The 27,107-nt window shown below is 44.6% G+C and overlaps 1 protein-coding gene across 1 annotated transcript in view; it reads left to right on the forward strand.

Annotated features, from left to right (window-relative positions):
* The window catches only part of LOC124556419 (dynein axonemal heavy chain 5), an 876,134-nt gene that overhangs the window by 265,216 nt on the left and 583,811 nt on the right, over nucleotides 1-27,107 (forward strand). Inside the window, exons 21-22 of the mRNA XM_047130377.1 lie at nucleotides 13,900-14,187; nucleotides 22,986-23,146. Coding sequence (XP_046986333.1) covers nucleotides 13,900-14,187; nucleotides 22,986-23,146 — 449 coding nt within the window. The remainder of the gene's footprint in view (nucleotides 1-13,899; nucleotides 14,188-22,985; nucleotides 23,147-27,107) is intronic.

Below are 27,107 nucleotides of genomic sequence, written 5' to 3' on the forward strand. Positions count from 1 at the left end.
TCTTACGTATCTTAACCTGCGATCTCAGTTGGGGGAGTTTAGGATTCATCATTTTTAGCGATTTCTTTTCATAATCGTTAAGCAGAAATTTTGAGCTGTCTATCTTTTTCCGTAGATCTGTCTGGAACTTCTGCGTTTGATCTTTATGAACTTCTATTACCTCATTTTCAGAAAAGAATTTCTCGGTTTTCCTAATGTAGTCCTCTTCATATACAACGACCGCTGTATTACCCTTATCTGCGCGAATGACCACTGCCTTCTCTTTTTCTACCTTTGTATCAAGGATTTTTAAGATACGACTCTCGTGATCGACAGCAGTAGAAGAGTTACTCTGACTGGATAGAGCTTTATTAACTTTAACGGCTGTGGGCGCAACTTCTAGTTTCGTCATCTTCACACACCATTTTAGTTTCAACTATGATTTTTCTAATGGTTTGATTATTAGCATTTGGAGTGACATTATGTTGTAAACCTTTATTCAGCAAAGTATTTCCATCCTCACTCAGTTCGATATTTGTCACGTTAGCTGCCCTATCATAAAAACGATGTTGCCCAACGCCACCCTTACTTTTTACAACATTAACCTACTGACACTTTAGCAGTATGCCTAACTTTTTGTTATGCTTCTTTACTCTGATAAATAGAAATGAGCGTTTGGCGTCATTGACCGGGAGGTCCATTGAGGGGCAGGTCCGGCCGACTTTGGTGCAGGTCGTATTACATTCGACGCCACATTGGGAGACCTGCTTGCGGTCTCTGAGCAGACAAAATCTCCGATCCAGCCGGGAATCGAACCCGGGCCCGTAGCACGGCAATCCGTCGCGCTGACAACTTTTTTTTTTTTTTTTTTTTTTTTTACAGAAATTTTTTTTAGTTTTTTTTTTTTTTTTTTTTTTTTTTTTTTGTTATGGAACTAAAAAAAACAAGTGCCACCGCCACTTTTCATCCTATAAAAAAAATATATATATATATATATATATATAATCTAGGCCACTTCAGGCGTTGGCTCCTGACTAACCTACCCCAGAGAGCTGCCTATATACCAGGGGAAATATGGGAAATCAAGGTTAGGGCTATCCTGAAAAACAAAACATAATCTTCCTTTTTTCTGAATTTTATTTTAATTTTTTTTTGTTTTATATTTATTTATTTATTTTTTTTATTTTTTTTTTTATTTTTTTTTGTGTAATTGATCAGAGGCCTTCTGCGCCCCGCTGGTAATATGTTGAGTCACGTCTTCTCGAAATTGATGTGTTTCGTTCAATTGTTCTGAAATGTTCATTGGTTCAAACAGGAAACCTTCTTCTCTCTTGGCTTAACACATTCCAGCTGCGAGGCGGCTCGTGGAAAGCACTCCCAAGGAAGTTCGAGAAAAATTGTCTGTATTTTGGGTGACGGACAACGACATAATGACGGTCATTGAGGTATGTCCAAAAATCGAGTGCAGAGTCTACAGTTTGTCCAAATAAATAGTGAATGGCATGTCCGCGAATCCAATTCACAGCATTGGTCTTTGTCCGAGGAAAATAGTCACGTTCCGGAAATAATAATGAAAGGGGAGTAATCCGATCCGGAATGTCCCGCGTTAGAAAAGCCACAATACGTCGAACCAAGTGCCAAACCTCCGCCGCCGGTCCGCAAACAAACCGATGTTCATCATTGTCTGGCACTCCACACGTGGAGCATAGAGGTGATTGGGCGAGGTGGATACGATGAAGGCGAAATTGGTTGATTTGCTTACCATTGACAGTTATGTACCAGACAGATTGAACATTCGTGTCAAGGTAACAGGCGAACACCGCGCGCCATACATGACGCCAGTCAACCTGGGGGAACTTTTGTTCAATCGGGTTAGGTGGACGACCTAATTGGAGGACATTGTATACTGCCTTTGTCTTGAGCAAAAGCTGTCTTGGTAAGGTGAGGCGTAGATAACTGAGTTCCAGAAAGAAGTACCGCATATAATGGAACTGGGCCGGAACATCCGAGATGATCACTGGGGCTGACAGTGAGACCGGCGAGTATGCCGACAGGAGGAGACCAGTGAGGCTCGTTGGGCAACGTGTCCATACCGCCATCTGGGAGCTGACAAATAGGGCGCGAGCTCTATCCGGCACGTGAAACAGACCTATCCCACCTCGTTCACGGGGAAGAGTAAGGGTCGCATAGCTAATTTTGAACAACATCCCAGAGCTGACGAAAGATGCCATCGCTGCCAACATGCGACGTGCCACAGTAAGCGGGAAAGGTAGAACTTGCGCTACATGGGGAACTCGGGATGCGATATATGTATTGACATATCGAGCTCGTTGGAGAATATCTAGGGATCGAAGGCGATGGTCCATAAGACCTGCTCTGATCATTAAAAGGAGGCGTCGGCAGTTGATGGTGGCTGAACGCCGGAGATCAGATGAAAAATCTATTCCCAAACAACGAATGGTATCAACGGTGGTGAGAGGTGTAACGCACTCCACGGGAAGTCCCGTGCCAATGAACATAACTTGTGACTTACGTACGTTTAAAGAGCTACCCGACGCCTCACCATAAGTCGCTACCCACGTCAAAACAGCTCGAACTTCGTCGGCATTACGTAAACAGATGACGACATCGTCAGCATAGGCCGTGCAACAGAATCGGTAGCGATCGATGGACAACCCTACCAAACGTTGTCTTAGTCCACATAGCAAGGATTCCAAGGAAAAGGCGTACAAAATTGCTGATAGAGGGCAACCTTGACGTACGGATCGACCTATGATTATCGGTGGAGTGAGTCTGCCATTGTACAGAATCCTGGATGAGGCACCCCGCAGAAGGCGCATCACTACCGTGATAACGGCGACCGGGAAACCCATATGATGGAGAACGGCCGTAAGGAACGAATGGTCAACCCTATCAAAAGCTTGACTGAAGTCCAAAGACGCAAGTGCCCCAGAGAGGCGTTGTGCCTGGGTAACGGCGATCATATCCCTGTAGCGGCATAAAGCCGTGCGAATATTGTTGTCGCCTCCCAAAGATGCTTGGTCTGGCGACACAACATAGCGGGCAACGTTTTTAAGTCGTGCTGCCAAAAGGCGAGTGAAGATTTTCATATCACTGTTAAGGAGGGTGAGGGGCCGATAATCACTGATATTGTTGCCACCGTGCGGTTTATGTACAGGAATAATAATTCCTTCCATGAAAGCGTCCGGCACAGGTACTTCCGGAGACATCAGTTCCCGACAGATGGAGGTGAAGGTGGACTCTAACAAATCACGGAAGGTGCGATAAAATTCGAGGGGAAGACCGTCGGGGCCCGGGGAGCGATTGATGGTTCCTGCTCGGATCGCATCGCGGACTTCCTCATCAGTCACCTCCGACATCAAGTCAATCGCCGCATCTCCTGGGATACCACCGAAGTTGAGCTGTGAGATTTCCTCGATCAACTCTGGGGAATGTGGAACTGCGGCGTAGAGCTGCCGGTAGTGGGCGTGAAGCACATTCCCTATGGCAGATTGGGTTACGTAGCGACGCCCTTCTTGATCCGTTAGGACGTGAATCAATTTTCGGCGTCGATTTTGTCGTTCTTGGATGATATGGTACATCGACGGATGTTCATGAGGCATGCGATCAGCAGTACGAGATCGTACTATCGCCCCTTCCAAATGCCGTCGCATGAGATTGGAGATTTGGGCCTTAGCTTGGTTCATCCTTGTATGGCGCTCAGGGGAGGCTGGCATCGTGGAGCATTCTCGTAGGATCCTGTAGTAAAAGTCCATAGTGCTCTTCCTCCAGGCGACAACATCTTTGCCATACCGGATTAAAGTTTTTCGAAGAGCAGGTTTTGCACACTGGATCCACCAGGATATGGTAGACGGATACGTGGGTCGGCGTCTATTACATGTGATCCAAGTGTCTTCTATTAGAAGTCGACAGTCAGGTGAATTAAGAAGTGCCGTGTTCAGTTTCCATAAACCACGTCCGTGCCATACTGCCTGTCTTGTGAGAACAACATCACAGAAGTAAGCCTCATGGTCTGAGAAAGCAACAGGCCAGATTTCAGCCTGTCGAGTGTGTTGAATTAGGGATCGCGAGATGTAGATGCGATCCAGTCGGCTAGAGGAGTGCGCAGTGTGGTACGTAAAGCCCAAAAGATCACCGTGAACATGTCTCCACGTATCGACAAATCGTAGCCGCGTGACGACTGTTTCCAGAGCTGCGCATGGTGAGTGACGCGGCAATTGATCCTGAGGTCGCTGGGTGCAGTTGAAGTCTCCACCCATGATCCAGTCATCGTGTGGTCCCATAAAAAGGGGTGTGACTTCATTCGCGAAGAAGGCATTGCGTTCACGACGGTAGCTGGAGCCCGACGGCGCATAAATATTGATGATGCGTACACCAAAGAGAGTAAGGGCCATACCTCTGCCGCTGGGGAGGTATAGGACATCTTCGGCAGGAAGACCTTCGCGTAAGATGATGGCAACACCACTACCGGTGTCCGAAGCGGGAGAAAGATGCACCGTGAAGCCATGTGGTGGTGAAAAATCGGCGACATGCACTTCCTGAAAAAGCGCAATATCTATGTCCGCATCATAAATCATATCGCGGAGCAGCGCTAGTTTGTGGGGCGCACGAATGGTCGCGAGGTTAATCGTTGCGACACGATAATGCTGGTGTTGGTGTCCCACAGGCACAGGCGGGACTTCTTCTTCAGGAGCGAGAGGTCGTCGATCTTGCCGGTCCGCTGAAGAGGCTGCTATTGTGGAGAGTTTGCGGGCGCGGGCGCAACCGATGGGGGTGCCCCATCATCAGCAGCATCCGCCCCAGTCCCTTCGATCTCCACGTCGTCCGCCCAGGAGACTGATGCTGCGGTAGGGTATCGGCTGTGCACGTCATCCACGTGGAGAGGAGACGTAGTTTTCGTCTCATCGGATAGGCTCTCTTCAACGTCGACCTGTGGGGGCGACGGCGTCAGTAAGGAGGGGTGTTCGTTGGCAGTGGTCGCCTGTGGCGGGTCTTTCGCATCAGCCTTTCGGTCATCAAAGATCGGTTTGTCGTCCATCTTCGGGTCTGCATCCCTGGTATCCATCCGTAGAATGGATTCATCAGGGGGTGTACGGCTACGTTTCTTCCTCTTTCGTGTCGACCCTTGTTTTCGAACAAGTCGTTCAGAGTCCGATTGCGGGTGGCTTTCGTCTGACTCCGGACCAGTCTGAAGGAAAGCAGAAGTAGGTACCACTCCCGGATCAACGTCCATCTCTGTAGCATTTTCAGTCACAGTGCTGCGATGATTCGGCAGGTTAGGATCTGGCGTCTGGGGCACCTCAGAAGGAATCTCAGGAGCGGTTGCATCTACCTGATCAGACGACGTCAACGGAGCAGGAAGACTCTGTGTAGACGTGCTACCTTCCTGGGCAACCTTGGCGTATGTGACAGGGATCTGAGTCATCACCGCTGGGGACGCTTCCTCGCCGACCGGCGTCTGGATCAGGCGGCGTCGCATGCAGGCGGATCTGACGTGGCCTTCTTGTCCACAACCCGCACATGTTCGGGGTTGGCCGTCGTACATGACAATGGCTCGCACCCCGCCAATGGTCAGGTATGATGGAATATGTTTTTTCAGTTCAATTTTGACCTGACGCACACCATTAAGGACATGGTAGGTCGTGAAGGTTTGCCATTTTTCCTCTACGTAACCGATGACGTTACCGTATGGTTGTAACGCAGAGACAACTTCGTCCTTCGGCACTTCAAAAGGTAGTTCAAACACCCTAATCGTGCGTTGACCGTACTCTGCGAGTTCAAGTGTTACGGCTCCGACGTGACCATCAGAGTATTTGAACTTAAGTCCATTGGCATGGCGGCGAATAACATCTTCACACACCTCGGTGTTTGTCATTTTAATATGAACGACACTACTCGTGATCGAAAAATGGATTCCGATAACGTGGTTAGGATCTAAACGAACTTCTTCACGTATGAACGTTTCAACTTCATGTGCACGAGGTCGCGCATGTTCAGCTGGGAAGGAAACTTTAAGGGTCGCACGGCGGTAAGCGCTCGACATGTTGTTCACGGTGGACGGACGCAAGCCTGAAAGCTACGACGCGGATGTAAACAACGCCTGCAGCGAAGCACTGGCCGGCGCGCGGGGCCGTCCGCACGCTGCCACGGCTGAGAGCCGACTGCCCAACTCAGCTATCGCGGCGGACTTTACTCTGATAGAGTAAGGATTGATGTTGAAAGAATAGAAAAGAGGCACAACAATAAGTTAAGCATACTGCTTAAGCGTCAGAATGTTAATATTGTAAAGAGTAAGGGTGGCGTTTATTTCATGCAGTGTTGCTTGTTTGTTAGCACTGACAACTCTACGCAAATGCTGCTGCTCCCGGTCTTTAAATGAAGACCACCGGCCAGTGCATTGTCCGTGGTGAGAGGTAATACCTGAATTTGATATTCTCGGCACTCTTGACACTGCGGATCTCGGTATATTTAATTCCCTATTTCCGTAATGGAGTGTCCCATGCGTCTAGCGCCAGCTACCATTCCGCGTTCAAAGTCAGTTGTTTCCCGCAACACGTCGGAAACCTTTTCATATGAATCACTTGAATACAGATGACAGCTGCACCAATGCACTGCGTGTTATGCGTTGTGTATGAGATACCTCCGCCATCTATTTATGTGTCTATCGCTATTCCCTGACTTTTGTCACCTCTCCGAAGAAAGTTACACATTTATTCAATCAGATCGAGATATGATTTAAAAGTGGTACATAGATTGGCATCTTGATTTAAATGTTCAAACACGTAAAATTGTGCACTTCACAAAACGAAAAAAACATAGTGTCCTACGACTGTAGTAGCAATGACTCACAGTTGGAATCGGTCAACTCACGTGAATGATAAATACGTACCTACGTGTAACAGTTAATGAGGTGGTGAAATGGAACGATCACATAGTCTGAGTCGTAGGTAGGGCAGGCGGCAGAGATCAGTTTATGGGTCGAATACTAGGGAAATGGATTCAGTCTACGAAGGAGACTGCTTACAGATCACTTATGGACACATCCCAGAATATTGTTCAAGAGTGTCGGATCCGTAAGAGATATGACTAATAGGAGATATTAAACGTATACAGAGAAAGTCAGCACGAATGGTCACATTATTTTTGACCCTCTGGGGAGTGGCACACAGATACTGAAGAAACTGAACTGACTAACTCTTGAAGGCGGACGGTAACTATCCTGAGAAAGGCTACTAACAAATTTTCAAGAACCGACTTTAAGTGATATGCTACAATCCCGTAGGTATCGCTCTAGTAGGTATCGTGAGGAGAATATTAAATAACTGCAAAGCACACAGAGGCAATGAAACAGTCATTCTTTCCAATCTCCGTACGTGAGTGGAACGAGAAGCAGCCCTTATAAATAGTACAGTACAATGGAATAACCCTCTGCCGTGCACTTCACAGTCGTCTGTAGAGCATGGCTATAGGAGAAGATGTAGCTACAAATTCCACGAAATAAATTATTTCCTAACTGTGTTAATTCTTTTCGATAATTCGTTGCGTTCCTTATTCCGCAAGTACTGGATTTTTCTTTACAAGCCGTGTTCGTGTGTGTGAATATGCGTGTGTTACGTTAACCGTAAGTGAGTGCGTTGTGTCAAGTGTAATAGTCCGTGTGTCCTGCAGTTGGAGATGATAGAAATGGAAGACAGTATCACAGCTAACCCTAACAGCACCTGGTGGCTAAGAACTGCATTACGCGAACGGACCACCAACAACAGTGGCCGTGTCCTTGACAGAAATGTCGAACTAATGTGTGTTGCACACCTGAGTTACGGAGGTGAGTCTGTGGAACGATAGTTTATAAAATGTCATCACTGTGCCTGGTTCAGCAGTGAAAGTTCGTGTGATTATACATGGGAATTATATTTGCTATTCCGTTGAACCCACTACAGAGTGTACACTATCTGATCAAAAGTATCCGGAGACCTATCAGTGGACATTAATATGGGGCGTGTAAACACTTAGCCTTAAAGACGGATTGAACTCTGCTGCAACACTTCCGAATGTCCGAATGTCTATGGGTGAATGGCAGCCTGTTCCTCCTCAAGAGTTGAAACCAGAGAAGGTGCTGATGTTGTATACTGGGATCTGGAGCAATGTCGACGTTCTAGTCACCGCAGATGTGTTCCACTGAACTTAGGTCGATACTCTCGGCAGGGCATTCCGTTTGAGGAACGTTTGTGTCCACAAACCATTGCCTCACAGGTGTTGCTTTTTGACAGAGTGCATTGTCATGCCGATACAGTCATCGCAGGCGGCTACACGGGTAGCAGGGGTTGTGTGGCGTGGACTGGGCGGTTTTTTAGGTTAGATGGCCTCGGGCAAGTACAGAAAGGGCAACAGCCTCAAAGGGTGCGGGGCAAAGTCAGGACATGCGGGGACCAAGCTCTAGTCGGTATTGTAATCGGTATTGTAATTGTAAACTGCCGAAGCTGCGATGGTAAAGTACCGGAACTGCAAGCGCTGATAGAAAGCACCGAAGCTGAAATCGTTATAGGTACAGAAAGCTGGCTGAAGCCAGAGATAAATTCTGCCGACATTTTTACAAAGGCACAGACAGTGTTTAGAAAGGATAGACTGCATGCAACCGGTGGTGGCGTGTTTGTCGCTGTTAGTAGTAGTTTATCCTGTGGTGAAATAGAAGTGGATAGTTCCTGTGAATTATTATGGGTGGAGGTTATACTCAACAACCGAGCAAGGATAATAATTGGCTCCTTTTAAAGACCTCCCGACTCAGCAGCATTAGTGGCAAAACAACCGAGAGAAAATCTGGAATACATTTCACATAAATTTCCTCAGCATGTTATAGTCTTAGGTGGAGATTTCAATTTACCAGATATAGACTGGGACACTCAGATGTTTAGGACGGTTGGTAGGGACAGAGCATCGAGTGACATTATACTGAGTGCACTATCCGAAAATTACCTCGAGCAATTAAACAGAGAACCGACTCGTGGAGATAACATCTTGGACCTACTGATAACAAACAGACCCGAACTTTTCGAGTCTTTAAGCGCAGAACGGGGAAACAGTGATAATAAGGCCGTTGCAGCATCTCTGAAAATGGACGTAAATAGGAATATAAAAAAAGGGAGAAAGGTTTATCTGTTTAGCAAGAGTAATAGAAGGCAGATTTCAGACTACCTATCAGATCAAAACGAAAATTTCTGTTCAGACACTGACAATGTTGAGTGTTTATGAAAAAGTTGAAGGCAATCGCAAAATGCGTTTTAGACAGGTACGTGCCGAGTAAAACTGTGAGGGACGGGAAAAACCCACCGTGGTTCAACAACAAAGTTAGGAAACTACTGCGAAAGCAAAGAGAGCTTCACTGTAAATTTAAACGCAGTCAAAACCTCTCAGAAAAACAGAAGCTAAACTATGTCAAAGTTAGCGTAAGGAGGGCTATGCGTGAAGCGTTCAGTGAATTCGAAAGTAAAATTCTATGTACCGACTTGACAGAAAATCCTAGGAAGTTCTGGTCTTACGTTAAATCAGTAAGTGGATCGAAACAGCATATCCAGACACTCTGAGATGATAATGGCATCGAAACAGAGGATGACACGCGTAAAGCTGAATTGCTAAACACCTTTTTCCAAAGCTGTGTCTCAGAGGAGGACCGGACTGCAGTTGCTTCTCTAAATCCTCGAACGAGCGAAAAAATGGCTGACATCGAAATAAGTGTCCAAGGAATAGAAAAACAACTGACATGACTCAACAGAGTCAAGACCACTGTACCTGACGGGATACCAGTTCGATTCAACACAGAGTACGCGAAAGAACTTGCACCCCTTTTAACAGCCGTGTACCGCAAGTTTATAGAGGAACGGAAGGTTCCACATGATTGGAAAAGAGCACAGGTAGTTCCAGTTTTCAAGAAGGCCTATATCTCTGACATCGATCTGTTGTAGAATTTTAGAACATGTTTTTTGCTCGCGTATCATGCCATTTCTGAAAATCTAGAATCTACTCTGTAGGAATCAACATGGATTCCGGAAACAGCGATCGTGTGAGACCCAACTCGCTTTATTTGTTCGTGAGACCCAGAAAATATTAGATACAGGATCCCAGGTAGACGCCATTTTCCTTGACTTCTGGAAGGCGTTCGATACAGTTTCGCACTGTCGCCTGTTCAACAAAGTAAGAGCCTTCGGAATATCAGACCAGCTGTGTGGCTGGATTGAAGAGTTTTTAGCTAACAGAACACAGCATGTTGTTATCAATGGAGAGACGTCTACAGACGTTAAAGTAACCTCTGGCGTGCCACAGGGGAGTGTTATGGGACCATTGCTTTTCAAAATATATATAAATGACCTAGTAGATAGTGTCGGAAGTTCCATGCGGCTTTTCGTGGATGATGCTGTAGTATACAGAGAAGTTGCAGCATTAGAAAATTGCAGCGAAATGCTGGAAGATCTGCAGCGGATAGGCACTTGGTGCAGGGAGTGGAAACTGACCCTTATCATAGAAAAATGTGATGTATTGCGAATACATAGAAAGAAGGATCCTTTATTGTGTGATTATATGATAGCGGAACAAACACTGGTAGCAGTTACTTCTGTAAAATATCTGGGAGTATGCGTGCGGAACGATTTGAAGTGGAATGATCATATAAAATTAACTGTTGGTAAGGCGGGTACCAGGTTGAGATTCATTGGGAGAGTCCTTAGAAAATGTAGTCCATCAACAAAGGAGGTGGCTTACAAAACACTCGTTCGACCTATACTTGAGTATTGCTCATCAGTGTGGGATCCGTACCAGATCGGGTTGACGGAGGAGATAGTGTAGATACAAAGAAGAGCGGCGCGTTTTGTCACAGGGTTATTTGGTAAGCGTGATAGCGTTACGGAGATGTTTAGCGAACTCAAGTGGCAGACTCTGCAAGAGAGGCGCTCTGCATCGCGGTGTAGCTTGCTGTCCAGGTTTCGAGACGGTGCTTTTCTGGATGATGTATCGAATATATTGCTTCCCCCTACTTATACCTCCCGAGGTGATCACGAATGTAAATTAGAGAGATTCGAGCACGCACGGAGGCTTTCCGGCAGTCGTTCTTCCCGCGAACCATACGCGACTGGAACAGGAAAGGGAGGTAATGATAGTGGCACGTAAAGTCCCCTCCGCCACACACCGTTGGGTGGCTTGTGGAGTATAAATGTAGATAGGTAGATCGTCTTTGAACTGTCTCTTTACTGCACGCAGTACACAATGCTGTAATAGAGGTTCAAATCCTTCTGCATTTAGCGTTTGCTTAAGCGCAATAAACGGACCACACACCATGATCGAAATACACCCCCATGCGCAACGCCACCTCCTCTGCACTTCACTATTGGCACTACGCGTGAAGGCAGGAAACGTTCTCCGAACCCTTCCATCGGACTGGCACAGAGTATACCATGATTCATCAATCCAAATCACTCGTTTGCAGACATCCACTGTCCAGCGGCCCCTCTCTTTACATTACCTCAAGCGCCGCTTGGCACAGACTACAACAATTTACAGCTTATGAAGAGATGCTCTACAATTGTACCCCATTCTTTTTAACCCTGACGTACAGGCTTTGTTGCTGGTAGCATTCTCGAACTTTCGAGTGAATTTTTCCACTGTTTAATGCGATCACCCTCCGCAATGTTCGACCCTCCTGTCCGTTAGTATATGAGGTCTGTCTAGCTTTGATTTAGCTGCGGTTGTTCCTTCGCGTTTCCAGTTCACAGTTACATACCAAATAGTAGGTTTGGGCACCTTTAAAAGGTCTGAAATGACCATGGTGGATTTGTTATTCAGTTGGCATCCGATGACTAGTCCAAGTTCGAAGTCAATAAGCTCTCCTGACCGACCCATTCTGCTGCTACTGCCTCTCCACTGACAACACAGTACTTTCCGCGTCCTTTCATAGTGGCGCTCGGGTCCACCTCTCGTGAGATATAGTAATGACTTCCGGACAGCGTTTGACTCGGTGCCCCACTGCAGACTCCTAACTAAGGTGCGAGCATATGGGATTGATTCCCATATATGTGAGTGGCTCGAAGACTTCTTAAGTAATAGAACCCAGTACGTTGTTCTCGATGGTGAGTGTTCATCGGAGGTGAGAGTATCGTCTGGAGTGCCCCAGGGAAGTGTGGTAGGTCCGCTCTTGTTTTCTATCTACATAAATGATCTTTTGGATAGAGTGGTGTGGTGTACATAGTTCCGCGTAGCCAGTGCGTACACAACTTTCCCACTAGAGCGCGCACTGCTAGGCACAACAGCGCAGGCGCTGCGCTCGTCCGTCTCTGCTCTACGAGATGGCGCTGCCATAGAGACGGACCAAATTCTGCTTCCGCCGATCCGCGTATTAATACGTAACGCTAACGTAGAGCCTTTTCTCCTTGCGGATCACACTCGCGCAATGATACATAAACGCGCAAGGTATTATAAAGAGTGTACAGACCTCTGATTAGTCAGTCTGCGTTTGTCTGCACCAGTCTGCATTTGTCTGTACCAGTCTATAGTCAAGTTTCACTCTGCGCCTAATAAAATTACCATATTCCTGTACATAGCCATGAAGATAAATGTATACACACTTTTATCAAGTATCAGAGATATATGTGAGAATAAGATTAACGTACCAATACCAAAGGAACTTCATATTGTCAGTTGTAAATAGCACCCAGAACCAAGTTAATTGGTCACCATCAATCTGCTACTCTAAGCGTGCAAGTGGTATTTCTATCATCTGACCTAACGGCAGAAGATCAACATGCCATGATAAGACCACGAGACATATTGCTGACACTCGCCTACTCCGTTAGAGCGACAAGTCAATGTGATGGTGTGTGTACTGAAGGTCTTACAGTACGCACAACACAAGTGGATAGCAATGTGTGGCTGTTTGTTGATGATTCTGTGGTGTACAGGAAGGTGTCGTCGTTGTGTGACTGTAGGAGGATACAAGATGACTTGGACAGGATTTGTGATTGGTGTAAAGAATGGTAGCTAACTCTAAATATAGATAAATGTAAATTGATGCAGATGAATAGGAAAAAGAATCCCGCAATTTTTGAATACGCCGTTAGTAGTATAGCGCTTGACACAGTCACGTCGATTAAATATTTGGGCGTAACATTGCAAAGCGATATGAAGTGGGACAAGCATATAATGGCAGTTGTGGGGGAGGCGGATAGTCGTCTTCGGTTCGTTGGCAGAAGTTTGGGAAGATGTGGTTCATCTGTAGAGGAGACCGCTTATAAAACACTAATGCGACCTATTCTTGAATACTGCTCGAGTGTTTGGGATCCCTATCAGGTCGGATTTAGGGAGGACATAGAAGCAATTCAGAGGTGGGCTGCTTGATTTGTTACTGGTAGGTTTGATCATCACGCGAGTGTTACGAAAATGCTTCAGGAACTCGGGTGGGAGTCTCTGGAGGAAAGGAGGCGCTCTTTTCGTGAATCGCTACTGAGGAAATGTAGAGAACCAACATTTGAGGCTGACTGCAGTACAATTTTACTGTCGCCAACTTATATTTCGCAGAAAGACCACAAAGATAAGATAAGAGAGATTAGCGCTCGTACAGAGGAATATAGGCAGTCACTTTTCCCTCGTTCTGTTTGGGAGTGGAACAGGGAGAGAAGATGCTAGTTGTGGTACGAGGTACCCTCCGCCACGCACCATATGGTGGATTGCGGAGTATGTATGTAGATGTAGATGTAGATGAATTCCTCAGTACGTCGGGCTGTCCAGATACATTTGATGAGATACAGTGTATTATCAGTGGAGGAAGAAAGCAGAGTACTCTTTTATTGAAACCCAATCCTGTAGCGAAGCGAGACCACTTTATGCAAATATGTAGTGAATCGGCGGCCTTGGTGGTTGCAGAAGAGCAGGAAGCGGCGGGCGGTGCGGGCGGGAACGGCAGCGTGGTGTCGGGGAGTTCGAACCAGCAGCAGCAGGACTGGAGCCTGGTGTGGGAGTGCTTCGACAGCCCGCACACGCTGCTCGCCACGGGCAACGGCGGGCTCTCCAAGGTGATGCAGGAGCTGGTGCGCAACGCCGTCGCCGAGATGCGCCGCTACTACAGCCGCAAGGTGGTCGACGTGCTCATCAGAGTCACCAGGCACTCACTCGACTGCCTGCGGAAGCGCTTCTACGTCGACCTGGAAGGAGGTGAGCCAACACTTACACTTCTGGTCTACGATATTCGTTGTTGGTCAGTATAAAGCACAATATGTTAGAACGAGTGACACGACACTGCTCAGAGTCACAAATTTCTGACGGCTTACGCTCCAACACATACAGCAACTTATCTAGAAATTTCGGGTCATTCATAAGTACGACCAGGGTTTCAGAAGCCTACTGTGGAAGAACTAAAAGATGTGCAGTAAACAGATACATATCAGTGGATAGAGCATCGCTCCAAGCTTTCATCTTATATTACACTGGTGCTCAACATGGACACCCTCTGTAACTTGGCAAACGCCAGCACTGTAGTCGAACTCTTTTCATACACATCCCAATCCGTCATGGCCGATATAAGCGACCGCATTAATTAGATTTCTTTGCATGTATTCCAAATTAAATGTGGGCATGAACACACAGTCTCTGGCCTAACCCCATAAGAAGAAACCACATACAGGGTGAAAAGTATTTAAACCGACAAACTGGGAGGTTGTAGTGGACATCAAAACAAATATTTTTCCCTAATGTCATTTTTTCCGATGAGGATTATTTAAACAAGTGAAGGCCGTATTACGCTCTTCAGTTCTTATAGGTCGTATTACAATCTTCAGTTGTTAGAGAGCGTATTACGCTCTTCAGTTGTAGGCAACTGCTTTCCACCAGTGCTGTACTGCATTGTCTCTGTTTACTAATGGAGCGATACACCTGGAAGGAGTACACTGATATGGTTGGTGCGTACTACGTAGCGCACCACAACGGACGAGCTGCACAGCGGGTTTATCAACAAAATATCCTAATCGCCGTATCCCGCAGCATACGACCTTTGCTGCTGTGTACCAACGTCTGCGTGAGACCGGGTCATTTAGCAGATTACCTGTACAGGGACGCCGTCGCACGGTGAGAACGCTGCAATTTGAGGAAGCTTTCTTGCAGCATGTGGAGCGGGATCCTTCAATCAGCACTCGTGCAATTGCCCGTAACATGGGGACGAATCAGACGAATGTAAGAAAAGTTCTTGGAGAGCAGTTGTTACGTCCATTTCACTTACAGCGTGTCCACAACCTGGAACCAGTTGATTATCCACCCACAGCACAGTTTTCGCAGTGGTACCTGTAACAGTCTGAAATGCATCCTACATTTCCATCCTGTGTTCTTTACCGATGAAGCAACGTTCGGGAGTGATGGAGCCTTCAACATGCACAATTCGCATATTTGGAGTGAGGATAACCCACATGCCACAGTTACTAGCGCTCATCAAGTGCTGCTCTTCGTTAATGTGTGTGTCAGTGTTGTTGGGGACTGTTTAATTGGGCCGTATCTGCTACCTAGGCCATTAAATGGCAGGCACTATTACAATTTTCTCGCCAGAGCATTCCCAGAATTACTGGAAGACGTCTCGCTCCCTACAAGACAATGGCTCTGAGCACTATGGAACTCAACTGCTGAGGTCATTAGTCCCCTAGAACTTAGAACTAGTTAAACCTAACTAACCTAAGGACATCACAAACATCCATGCCCGAGGCAGGATTCGAACCTGCGACCGCAGCGGTCTTGCGGTTCCAGACTGCAGCGCCTTTAACCGCACGGCCACTTCGGCCGGCTATAAGACAATGCATGCGGTTCCAACACGACGGGGCGCCGGCACATTTCAGTCGTCGTGTGCGTCGATTCCTGGACCCACGGTTCCCAGAAATGCTGATTGGCAGAGGTGGTCCTGTACCATGGCCTGCTCGATCCCCAGATATGTCCCCTCTGGACTTTTTTGTGTGGGGAGAGATGTGCAACCTTGTTTACGCAACTCCTGTTGCATCAGAAAAGGATCTGGTTGCCCGGATAGTAGCAGCATCAGGAACAATTCAGGTACTTCTGGGATTTTTGCCCGTGCCGGACAGAACATGATCCGACTGTGTAACATTTGTTTACGTGTCAATTGAGGCATTTTTGAAAATCTACCGTAATTGAAATTGGGTTGTGTTAATGTGTTGTCTCTTGGTCATAAACAAATGGAAAAGTGTTTGTTGGTTTAATTAATTTGCCGCCAGAGAAATCTTCCTCTACCGCTTTAAATACACCTCATAGGAAAAAATGACATTAGGGCAAAATATTTGTTTTGATGTCCCCTACAACCCCCCAGAGTTTGTCGGTTTAAATACTTTTCACCCTGTGTAGTTAAGTCAGGTGTCCGTCCGTGGGGGCCATTGAAAAAGAGGAGAATGGTGATGAGACGCATGTCTAATTTCACACGGAGGCATTTAGGCATTTAGGTAATCACGAACGCCTTAAAGAAAGCGTCGTAAGGGACATTATCTTGTTGTACAATGAAATCTGCGCCATCTTGCTGTAGTTTGTGTATAAACCGTTGCTGCAGCATGTCCAGCTACATTAAACCAGTCAAAGTTTATTCTCCAAATAGAAAATTGGGCATATATTTATGAAGAAGATGTGACACAACAGACTTTAACATCAGGGGAATCACAATTTTGTTCCACAATCTCGTACGGATTTTATGTGCCCCAAACACATGCGTTATGACGATTCATCTTTCCAAACACATGAAACATGGCTTCAGAATTGATAACTGACTTTCGTAAGAAACTATGTTGCTCCAGTTGCCGATACAAGCCATTTAAAACTTCAGAACGAAGCTCACTGTCTCGAATAGCCAGCAGATGTATAACAACAACTGCCACCAGTATGGTTTTATACGAAGACGTTTGTGCAGAACGCACCACACAGATGACTGATGTATCTGCAGTTCTCTACTCGCACGTGGTGTCGATTTCTTTAGGCTCCCGCCGAGTGATTCCAGCACGGCCTCCATCTTCTTTGCTGACGTTCCAGGCCATGAATTGTTTTGTCTGTTGGAGATTTTTCCTAATATATGGTACAAAATGATCCTTGAACAGTGACAACTGAGTCACATTTAGCTAATTCGAGGACACAAAATGCACGCATCGCTCCATTATACGCCATGTTCTGATAGGCTTGTTCCCAGGTGGTGTGCTCTGCAACTACGCAACGGCACCTGCTATAGATCTAAACTTGGAGAGATACTCTATCCAACGATATACTCTCAGTTATTCACACATCAAAAACAGTTTTGCATCGCCTCGGTTCCGACGGTTCCGGAACCTGTACATAAAATTGGAATACAAATCAACATAAACATCATATTCGCCCTTTTTGTTGCTCATGAAAACCACACATTCCCTGTTGTACCACCATATAGCTAGACCTTCAGAGGTGGTGGTCCAGATTGCTGTACACACCGGTACGTCTAATACCCAGTAACACGTCCTCTTCCAATAATGCATGCCTGTATTCGTCGTGGCATACTATCCACACGTTCATCAAGGCTCTGTTGGTCTAGATTGTCCCACTCCTCAACGGCGATTCGGCGTAGATCCCTCAGAGTGACTGTTGGGTCACGTCGATTATAAACAGCCCTTTTCAATCCATCCCAGGCATCTTCGATAGGTTTCATGTCTGGAGAACGTGCTGACCACTCTAGTCGAGCGATGTCGTTATCCTAAAGGAAGTCATTCACAAGATGTTCACGACGGGGGCGCGAATTGTCGTCCATGAAGACGCATGCCTTGCCAAAATGCTGCCGATATGGTTGCACTGTCGGTCGGAGGATGGCATTCACGTATCGTACAGCCGCTACGGCGCATTCCATGACCACCAGCGGCGTACGTCAGCCCCATATAATACCACTCCAAAACAGCAGGGAACCTCCACCTTGCTGCTCTTGCTGAACAGTGTGTCTAAGGCGTTCAGTCTGACCGGATTGCCACCAAACACGTCTCCGACGATTGTCTGGTTGAAGGCACATACGACCCTCATCGGTGAAGAGAACGTGATGTGAATCCTGAGCTGTCTATTCCGCATTTTGTTAGTCCCGTATGTACCGCGCTGCATGGTGTCATGGTTGCAAAGATGGACCTCGCCATGGACTTCCGGAGTGAAGTTGCGCATCATGCAGCCTTGAGTTGTAACACGACGCCCTATGGTTGCACGAAAAGCATTATTCAGCATGGTGGCGTTGCTGTCAAGTTTCCTCCGAGCCATAATCCGTAGGTAGTTGTCAACCACTGCAGTAGTAGCCCTTGGGCGGCCTGAGCGAGGCATGTCAGCAACAGTTCCTGTCTCTCTGTATCTCCTCCATGTCCGAACAACATCGCTTTGGTTCACTCCGAGACGCCTGGACACTTCCCTTGATCAGAGCCCTTCCTGACACAAAGTATCAATGCGGACGCGATCGAACCGCAGTATTAACCGTCTAGGCACGGTTGAACTACAGACAACACGAGCCGTGTACCTCCATCCTGGTGGAAAGAGTGGAACTGATCGGTTGTCGGACCCCCTCTGTCTAATAGGCGCTGCTCATGCATGGTTGTTTACATCTCTGAACAGTCAAAGGTGCTGTGTCTGTGATACAGTATTCACAGTCAACGTCTTTCTTCAGGAGTTCAGAGAGCTGGGGTGGTGCAAAACTTTTTTGACGTGTCTAATAAACGTATGGTAAATTTTTCACAGAAGTCTTCTACAACAAAGCTAAAAAGAGTATTAATTACACACGATGGTATCTTACACATGATGGTAACTTACAGAAATGTTTCCATCAACGACGAGCATACCGCGGTTAGATCTTAGTCCTGAGCAAAAGACTGATTTAGATAGAACTTATAAAAATGAACGCAATATTTTCAGATGAGGGTCGTTATTATTTTAATTATTTACATTTTCTAAATCTAGGTTTTTGTATTAAAACAGCTAACATCAGTATCCATTTCCTACCAACGTTGAACACAGCGTTTAAAATGTATACTTATTCACAGTGTACAAATTGACGTAGCATGACACTAAGAATAGTGAGACTGAGAGATGATACATTACATTTCCCCCACTGCTATCACTGACGTCTCAGTTTTTTAGTGTCGAAAGTATACTGCCTCTTACTATGTCTGAAACTCTTGCACAAAATACGATGAATATGGGGGTAGCTATTATGAAGCGGATACAATTGTTTCAGTTAGTGTGATAAGCAGAAAGGCGACGTTGTGCCTCAGGAGGCAACAGTGAGCTTGTTTTATAATTTATTAGCGACCAGCCCCAGCTTCACGCGGTTGGCACTGAGTACCTACGGCCGGACGACTTGTCTGGCTTATCAATAATCTATACTACAGTATAAAGGCAAGCCTTTGTTTAACGTTGTTACGAAAAACCTCGAAAAGTTCTTGACCGACCTGCTTCACATTTGTACACGATACTTAAATGAACGTTCGGACAGACGTAGGCTACGTGTATTCAGTACGTACAGTACATAAATTGACTAGCACTTAGATGGAATCTGCCGAGCGCTGCTGGCAAGCAGGGTGCACTCAGCCCTTGTGACACCAATTGAGGAGCTACTTGACTCAGAAGTAGCGACTTCCGGTGCGAACACATGTGCCTCCATTTTCGCCTCTAATGACGCCTGTAGGCTGAAGGTGACACTGCGCTTGATGAAGGTGACTCTGCAGTCGAACGGTAGCGTTGGGCGTTCAGAGGCTTGTTCGTTCGGAATTTAGCTTTTCAGTACCTAAATACCTATGTAATATATCAAGGGCAAACGGTCTTACAAAAAATTTCGAAAAGTTCTTGAGCAATTTAAGTCAAATTTTTACGCGATACTGTAATGAACATTTCGAAGGACGTAGGCTATATATTTTTAATATTTATAACACGTAAATACGTATGTAATATATAAAGGAGGAACGTACTTACCAATAATCTCGAAACGTTCTTGACCAATTAACTTCAAATTCTTATACAATACTCCAATGAATATTCGGACAGAAAACGGCTGTACATTTTTTAAATGTATGTAATATACAAATATGTATTTAATATAAAAGGGGAATATTGTTAGCAGAAATTTCAAAAAGTTCTTCACCGATTAAAACCGACTCTGAAATATAAAACGCAGTGCTGTACTGTGAAAATGTGCGGTTTTGATTCCTTGTTCGTAGTCAATTGCAACTATGATACGAGCGCATCTAAAACATTCGACAAATTGCTTATTCCATCTACATTGTTTCTCCTTGTATATATATTTTCAAACAAAAATAGTATACACAACAATTTACTGTTTTGTTTTCTTCCTCGCCATCGGTTTTACAGGAAACAGAGAAGACATATTTACGGCTTATTGGCGTATGAGTAGAATACTACTACGGAATCTCATTAGTATGAAACTTTGCAATTCTACCCATTCACAGACTAAAAGTATGTGAAATACTGTCACTAAAGTTACTATCTTCACAGATCCAGCAGCTGGAAAGATGTCTCTCAATCCCCGTATGCCAATAATCCTAACCAATTTACTCATTCATTTTAAGCGACTTCAATTCCAAATCAGGATTTCGTTTGTTATAACAATAAATAAGTCTCAAGGTCAGAGAGAGGGTAAAAAGGGTGTCGTGTATTCTCCTCCCTGTGAAATTTCCGCCCAGAAAAGATCGAGGAAGGGCCCACTGATCCCCCGTGTACTCTCAGCCCTATGAATTTTCCGCCCTGTAGAATTTCCGCCCAGAAAAGTTCGAGGAAGGGCCCATTAATCCCCTGGAGACACGAGCTAGCATCCTCAAGCCGTACGGTACTACCCATACTATATGTTGCATGTAACAATTTCAGTGTTATTAGTTCTGATATGTATATGTTTTTACGTAGAGAGTTCTAACTGATTAAAAGTAAAAAATAATGATTCTATTAATTTATGCAGAAATTTGGTTTAGAAAACGTACACAGCGACGTTGCCCAAGTGGAGCACAAAATAAGTAAATAAATAAATAAACAAATAAATTGCGGTCTGGTTTATGAAGGGCCATTTGTTGGCTGGTTCAATGCTGAAATTTGTTAAGCTTACATCAAAGAAGCACTCGACCCAAAGGACATGAAAGAAGGCGCCAAAATATTATAGTTAATGAGTGCATTTGTAGATGATCAAAAAATTTTACAAGACTAACAAAAACTAGGAACTTATTAAGGATGTGGTTCTTGATCAAACTGAAGGACTTAAAGAAAACTTAAAAAATCTTGCACATAACTGTCATGCAAAATGAGACAGTGTATTAGCTGAAGAAAGAGTAAATCAACAAGAATCCAATGAAAGTAGTAGTAGTAATATTTTCTTTTCTGACATCTGCCAGTGAGCTTTGACTGTCTTGGAAATCCAACATTTGAATCATCAAAATATTAAGTGTCAAAAAATTTGAAAACAAACATTGCTCATTCGTTATTGTTTAACAGACAAGGAGATAAAAAAAAGCGTTAACTAACAGTTAACGACTGACTCCTTCCATATCAGACACAGCGAAAGAATGTTTTTAGAACTTGGATGGCACATTAAACTAAAAATCACATTTTTTACTGTTCTTGTTGTAGTCTCTTTACCACAGGCACGAGTTTGAACAACGCATATAAATTTGTTAAAAGTTTTCAAGCGTGGTTGAATTTTTAAACCTTAAAACCTTAGGAACAAGTCTTAACTGTAAACAGAAATACCTTACCGAGACATCACCTAAAACGTAAGAACGGTCCTATCGAAATTAGTAAATAAATAAATGATTTTGTGCGAATGGTAATAGGTGAGACGACAGAAGTCCGCGTTGGGTTCCAAAATACCACCGTGTAAACGTCAGTTTGAAGCAGGACAAAATATTCGACGTGTGGGTAGCAAAATAGGAAATTAATACAGTTCTGTGCGAGCTCGAAATTGATCACGGCAAATATCGCCAAGTCATTCAATAACTTAATATTTAAATATCTCAGGAGTCTCATCTTTGCATCAATAGTGCACGTCTTTCTAGAGTGAATGGGAACTCACAAAAAGCAAGTTTACATTCCAAAGATATGCTTCATTTTAACTCAATATATGATCATTCATCATTACAACCTACAGAAAACCAATTTTGCGTTTGGTGTTTCATGTCACGTCCACAGTTGTGGTCATTAGAGATTTAGATTTCGCTCGGATTGTTGGTTACGGGAGAGGTGAAGGTGGGGGTAGGAGGGGGGGGGGGGGGAAGCTACCATGACCTCTTTAAGCATTTGCTTAAACAAGGAAAACCAAATAAAGTAGACTATGGACGGCCACATGATTGGCGACCCCTGGTTAGCCACTGCGCTAGCCCCGCTTGGTACGATAAACAACAAATAGACAGTAGATAGAACAAAATAAGACTTCACACAGACTTTAGAATATTTCAGTACGTAAAGAAGATTCGTTTCTTTTACATCACCAGACAGCAGTCATTGTCAATAGATATATTTTCATAAGAGTGCACTTATTAAATACACGGAAATATTAAGTGGCATTATGTTCACACATGAGTAGGCTGGGGCGGGGACGGAGCCTATCCGTCGTTTCTAGGCCCCCGGTTAACATACAATACAATACAATACAATGGTTAGTCTAACTTTCGTTATTTTTACGAACCGTTTTAATAATGACATCAAACAATTACAAATTAGAGTATAAAGTTAACGAAGTATTCTGCCTTTGTCATCCTCTATTTACATATCGTTAGTAGCATTTAGCCTGGAATAGTTGACTCTGTCCAGAGGAAATCCATCGAAACATTAGTACGCTAGCATGTAGCTGGGATTACTCTGTGACTAGTCATTTTCAGAACAGAAGTCATCCCCAGTAGAACCTACCTATAAGCTATTCGTCATTGGCATACTAGTATTTTAATGGATTCGAGAAAGAATGCTGGTGGGTTTGACGGCAGGCCAACCAGAGCAGAAGCCAGTTTTCCTGCTGAGCGCAACGCTGATGATCCCCAAGGTGGTGGTACGGCCCAGCCTTGAAGACGTTCAGGACGCTCTCGCCACGGCCGGCAAGAACATCTCCAGCGTCGCGAAGGGCGTCGGCCAGTGGACTGGCGGCCAAAGCCAACAGGTGAAGCATCGCACGGCGTACACTTCGCTGCTCTCAGGCTTTGCTGCTTTCTGGTCAGTAATGATCACCGCAAACTACTTAGCATATTCCCAAGCAAAGATGATCACATCTGTTTATAGTAGCTTGAAGAAAATTTGTAGGCTTGGCAATGAAAGACTGTGTTCTTTGCTTTAAACCTGTATTTTTTTATGTAGACGCTTTTCACTTAAATGCAATCTGTCCAACGTTTTTCCATTGAGGATATTCTCTTCCTGAAATGTGGTTCTGAATGATCTGGAAGATACCATTTTATGGCTTCTGTAACCTCTTCATTGTTATCAGTAATAAATTTCTTTAGAGGTGGGACTTGGTCAGAAGTTGCCAAATCTGCTGAGTAGGGTGAATATTCCACCGTTTCATAGTTAAAATATGCCAGTTTTCCAACACCCAAAACACGTTTCTGGTCAGGTACATTATCCTACCGAAAGATGAGTTTTTTTCCTTTGCTTTGAAGATCTCTTCGTAGGTTTTCTTTCATCTGCAGAGTCCATAAAACTTCTTAGAATTCGCCATCTGAAACGTAACCAATAAGAAGAATCCCATCTGCATCTCAAAAATCACTTGCCATACTCTTTTCGTAAGGTGAAATGGACTTGGGCTTTTGTGGTGCAGGACCACCGCCTTCCGTCCAATGCTGTTTCGTTTCTGGTGAACTAATGTCCCAGTCAAGAGCCGCGCGGTGTGGCCGTGCGGTTAGAGGCGCCATGTCACTAATTGCGCGGCCTCTTCCGCCGGGGGCTCGAGTCCTCCCTCGGGCATGGGTGTGTGTGTTGTTATTAGCATAAGTTAGTTTAAGTAATGTGTAAGTCTAGGGACCGATGACCTCAGCAGTTTGGTCCCTTAGGAATTCACATACATTTGAACATTTTTCCTAGCCAAGGGACGAAAAGGAACTTCGTTCTTCTTAAAGAGGTTAACCATTGCTGAAAAATTTGGATTTTCATTTACTTCTGGCTGGCATTCAATAATTGCAGCACTAACCTTCCACAAAGCTTTCCTTCTGCAATGTACCTTACTGTTTCTTCTCGTATGCCTATGTCGTCAACTATTTTAACCGCCGTGATTACACTTTCAGGAAGACTTTTACGTGAATTGTCTTCAAAATAAGAACGGTCGCTGTCAGAAATAAAGAAATACAGTACTTAGGTACACTCACCAACTTTGAATGAAGTTCCATTCGTTATATACAGCCCAAAACAACAAATATTCCCTCTTATCCATCTCAACGAGACATAATGCAACAAGACTACCTTGATCAGCTGCATAAAGAGAACTGCTACACAGTTCAAGATACATTTCACTTCCGTTATTGTGCAACAAATACCAATATAATAGAAAGAAAATTTTTCTGTGATCAACTTCATCTCTATGTCAGGCAGAGAAGCTTTCTTCACTCCCCCGGAAGCATTTTTCCTCTTTTTTTACGTTTACGCATTATTCTGCTTCTAACAACACATTTTACATTCTCGTTCTAATTTTCTTTGCTGAACATTCTGCGATTTGTTCTTCTTTTATGCTTCTTGATATGCATCCTTCTAGTCTTTCTTTCTTTCTCTCATCTTTTCTTCCTTTTCGTAGTTTCACTTGTTTCCCGCGCCAAGGAAAGGCGAACATAATACACACGGCACTATTTAATTTTTGTGAAATACGGAAGAGAGATCTCTCTGTGGAGCTGTTGAGAGGAGCATTCATTGCTATAGGATACAAAGAAATGTAGTTACACTAATTATTTCTTTACTTTCACTGATGGTGCTATATTTTGTTGTATTTTACGCCAAGAAATGTGCTGTTCTCCTAACCAACAAGAATACATCAGGAATTCCTGGGGAATGTGGAAGCAGGTGACATTTTCCGATGTGAGCGGAAATCTGGGAAATATTATGCCAATATCAATGTATTATACCAGTAAAATTTAACTCGTATGGTGATATAAATACGCATTTTCAGTAGTTGCAAAGACATAGTTTATATACCTTTAATAACTACAAAACGCCGGCCAGTGTGGCCGAGCGGTTCTAGGCGCTTCAGTCTGGAACCGCGCGACCGCTCCGGTCGCAGGTTCGAATCCTGCCTCGGGCATGGATGTGTGTGATGTCCTTAGGTTAGTTAGGTTTAAGTAGTTCTAAGTTCTAGGGAACTGATGACCTCAGATGTTAAGTCCCATAGTGCTCAGAGCCATTTGAACCATTTTTGAACTACAAAACAACTGCAGACACTGTGACCACATACACGAAAAACTAGCATTATTATTGATCATCTTCTTTTTCCCACTAATAACGTTTGTCTCGTAAATATTAGCTCATGGCCGGACTTACCGCATTATTATTTGCCGCTTACGTCCCATACGGTGACGGGTGACTGAGGCATCCTGTTTCTGTGACCGGAAGGAGTAACGCCACGGAGGGATAGTTGATTTCTCGATCTGATGCTTGTTGTCTTGCACCTCTAGCGACATCTCCTTCCAGCTCAGCAGTGAGTTTACAGCCTGTACGAGACTGCCACATTTTGCTCATATTTCTTTATTTTAGTGTACCCTGGTAGCCAGCAGAAGATACTCTTTACCACAATGTTGAAGTAAGAGGAGAGTGCCCCAGACATTTTTATCATTTTTTCCCCTGGGTACATGAAACTGAAGTGCCTGAACAGTCCAAATGTAAAAATAATCTACTTCAGAGCGCATACAACGTCGCATAATATTCTGTGAACATATCTAGCAAGTGCGTCAATAGACACAGTCAGGGAGAAGCATTGAGAACCCAAAGAAACCTTCTTGTTTTGAAGTGCCTGTGTAAACAATCGTAAAGTTATGGAGTCCTTCTAAAATATTATCAAAGAAATATCTAAGACTCACATCTATCTGCTAGGGTAGCCGAGAGCGCTAACGCGCTGCTTCCTAGACTCGGGTAGCGCGCCGGCCCCGGTTCGTATCTGCCTGGCGGATTAACGACGAGGGCCGGTATCCCAGCCAGCGTGAATGTTGTTTTAGGCGGCTTTCCATATCCCACTAGGTGAATACCGAGCTGGTCCCCACGTTCCGCCTCAGTTAGCGACTCGCAGACATTTGCTACGCATTCGCACTATTTCATGGCTTACACTAGACGCAGAAGATCTAAGAATCACATCTGGGATGCTTTCTTTTCAGATTAAGAACATCTCTGGCCCTCAATAAAATTCAAGATGGTGATTTACTCCCTCCTTGGAGTAAAACATTGATGTTCGTTATACCTATTCCTAAAATACAGCTCTTTGCTCGGAAAATGCATTTTACTGTTCATCTTTTGCTTCTAGAGTTTCGCTTGAGAGAAGTCTTGTTGTTGTTGTTGTGGTCTTCAGTCCTGAGACTGGTTTGATGCAGCTCTCCATGCTACTCTATCCTGTGCAAGCTTTTTCATCTCCCAGTACCTACTGCAACCTACATCCTTCTGAATCTGCGTAGTGTATTCATCTCTTGGTCTCCCTCTACGATTTTTACCCTCCACGCTGCCCTCCAATACTAAATTGGTTATCCCTTGATGCCTCAAAACATGCCCTACCAACCGATCCCTTCTTCTGGTCAAGTTGTGCCACAAACTTCTCTTCTCCCCAATCCTATTCAATACTTCCTCATTAGTTATGTGATCTACCCATCTAATCTTCAGCATTCTTCTGTAGCACCACATTTCGAAAGCTTCTATTCTCTTCTTGTCCAAACTATTTATCGTCCATGTTTCACTTCCATACATGGCTACACTCCATACGAATACTTTCAGAAATGACTTCCTGACACTTAAATCAATACTGGATGTTAACAAATTTCTCTTCTTCAGAAACGCTTTCCTTGCCATTGCCAGCCTACATTTTATATCCTCTCTACTTCGACCATCATCAGTTATTTTGCTCCCCAAATAGCAAAACTCCTTTACTACTTTAAGTGCCTCATTTC

Source organism: Schistocerca americana, chromosome X (genome assembly GCF_021461395.2).
Source record: "Schistocerca americana isolate TAMUIC-IGC-003095 chromosome X, iqSchAmer2.1, whole genome shotgun sequence".
Taxonomy (NCBI): domain Eukaryota; kingdom Metazoa; phylum Arthropoda; class Insecta; order Orthoptera; family Acrididae; genus Schistocerca; species Schistocerca americana.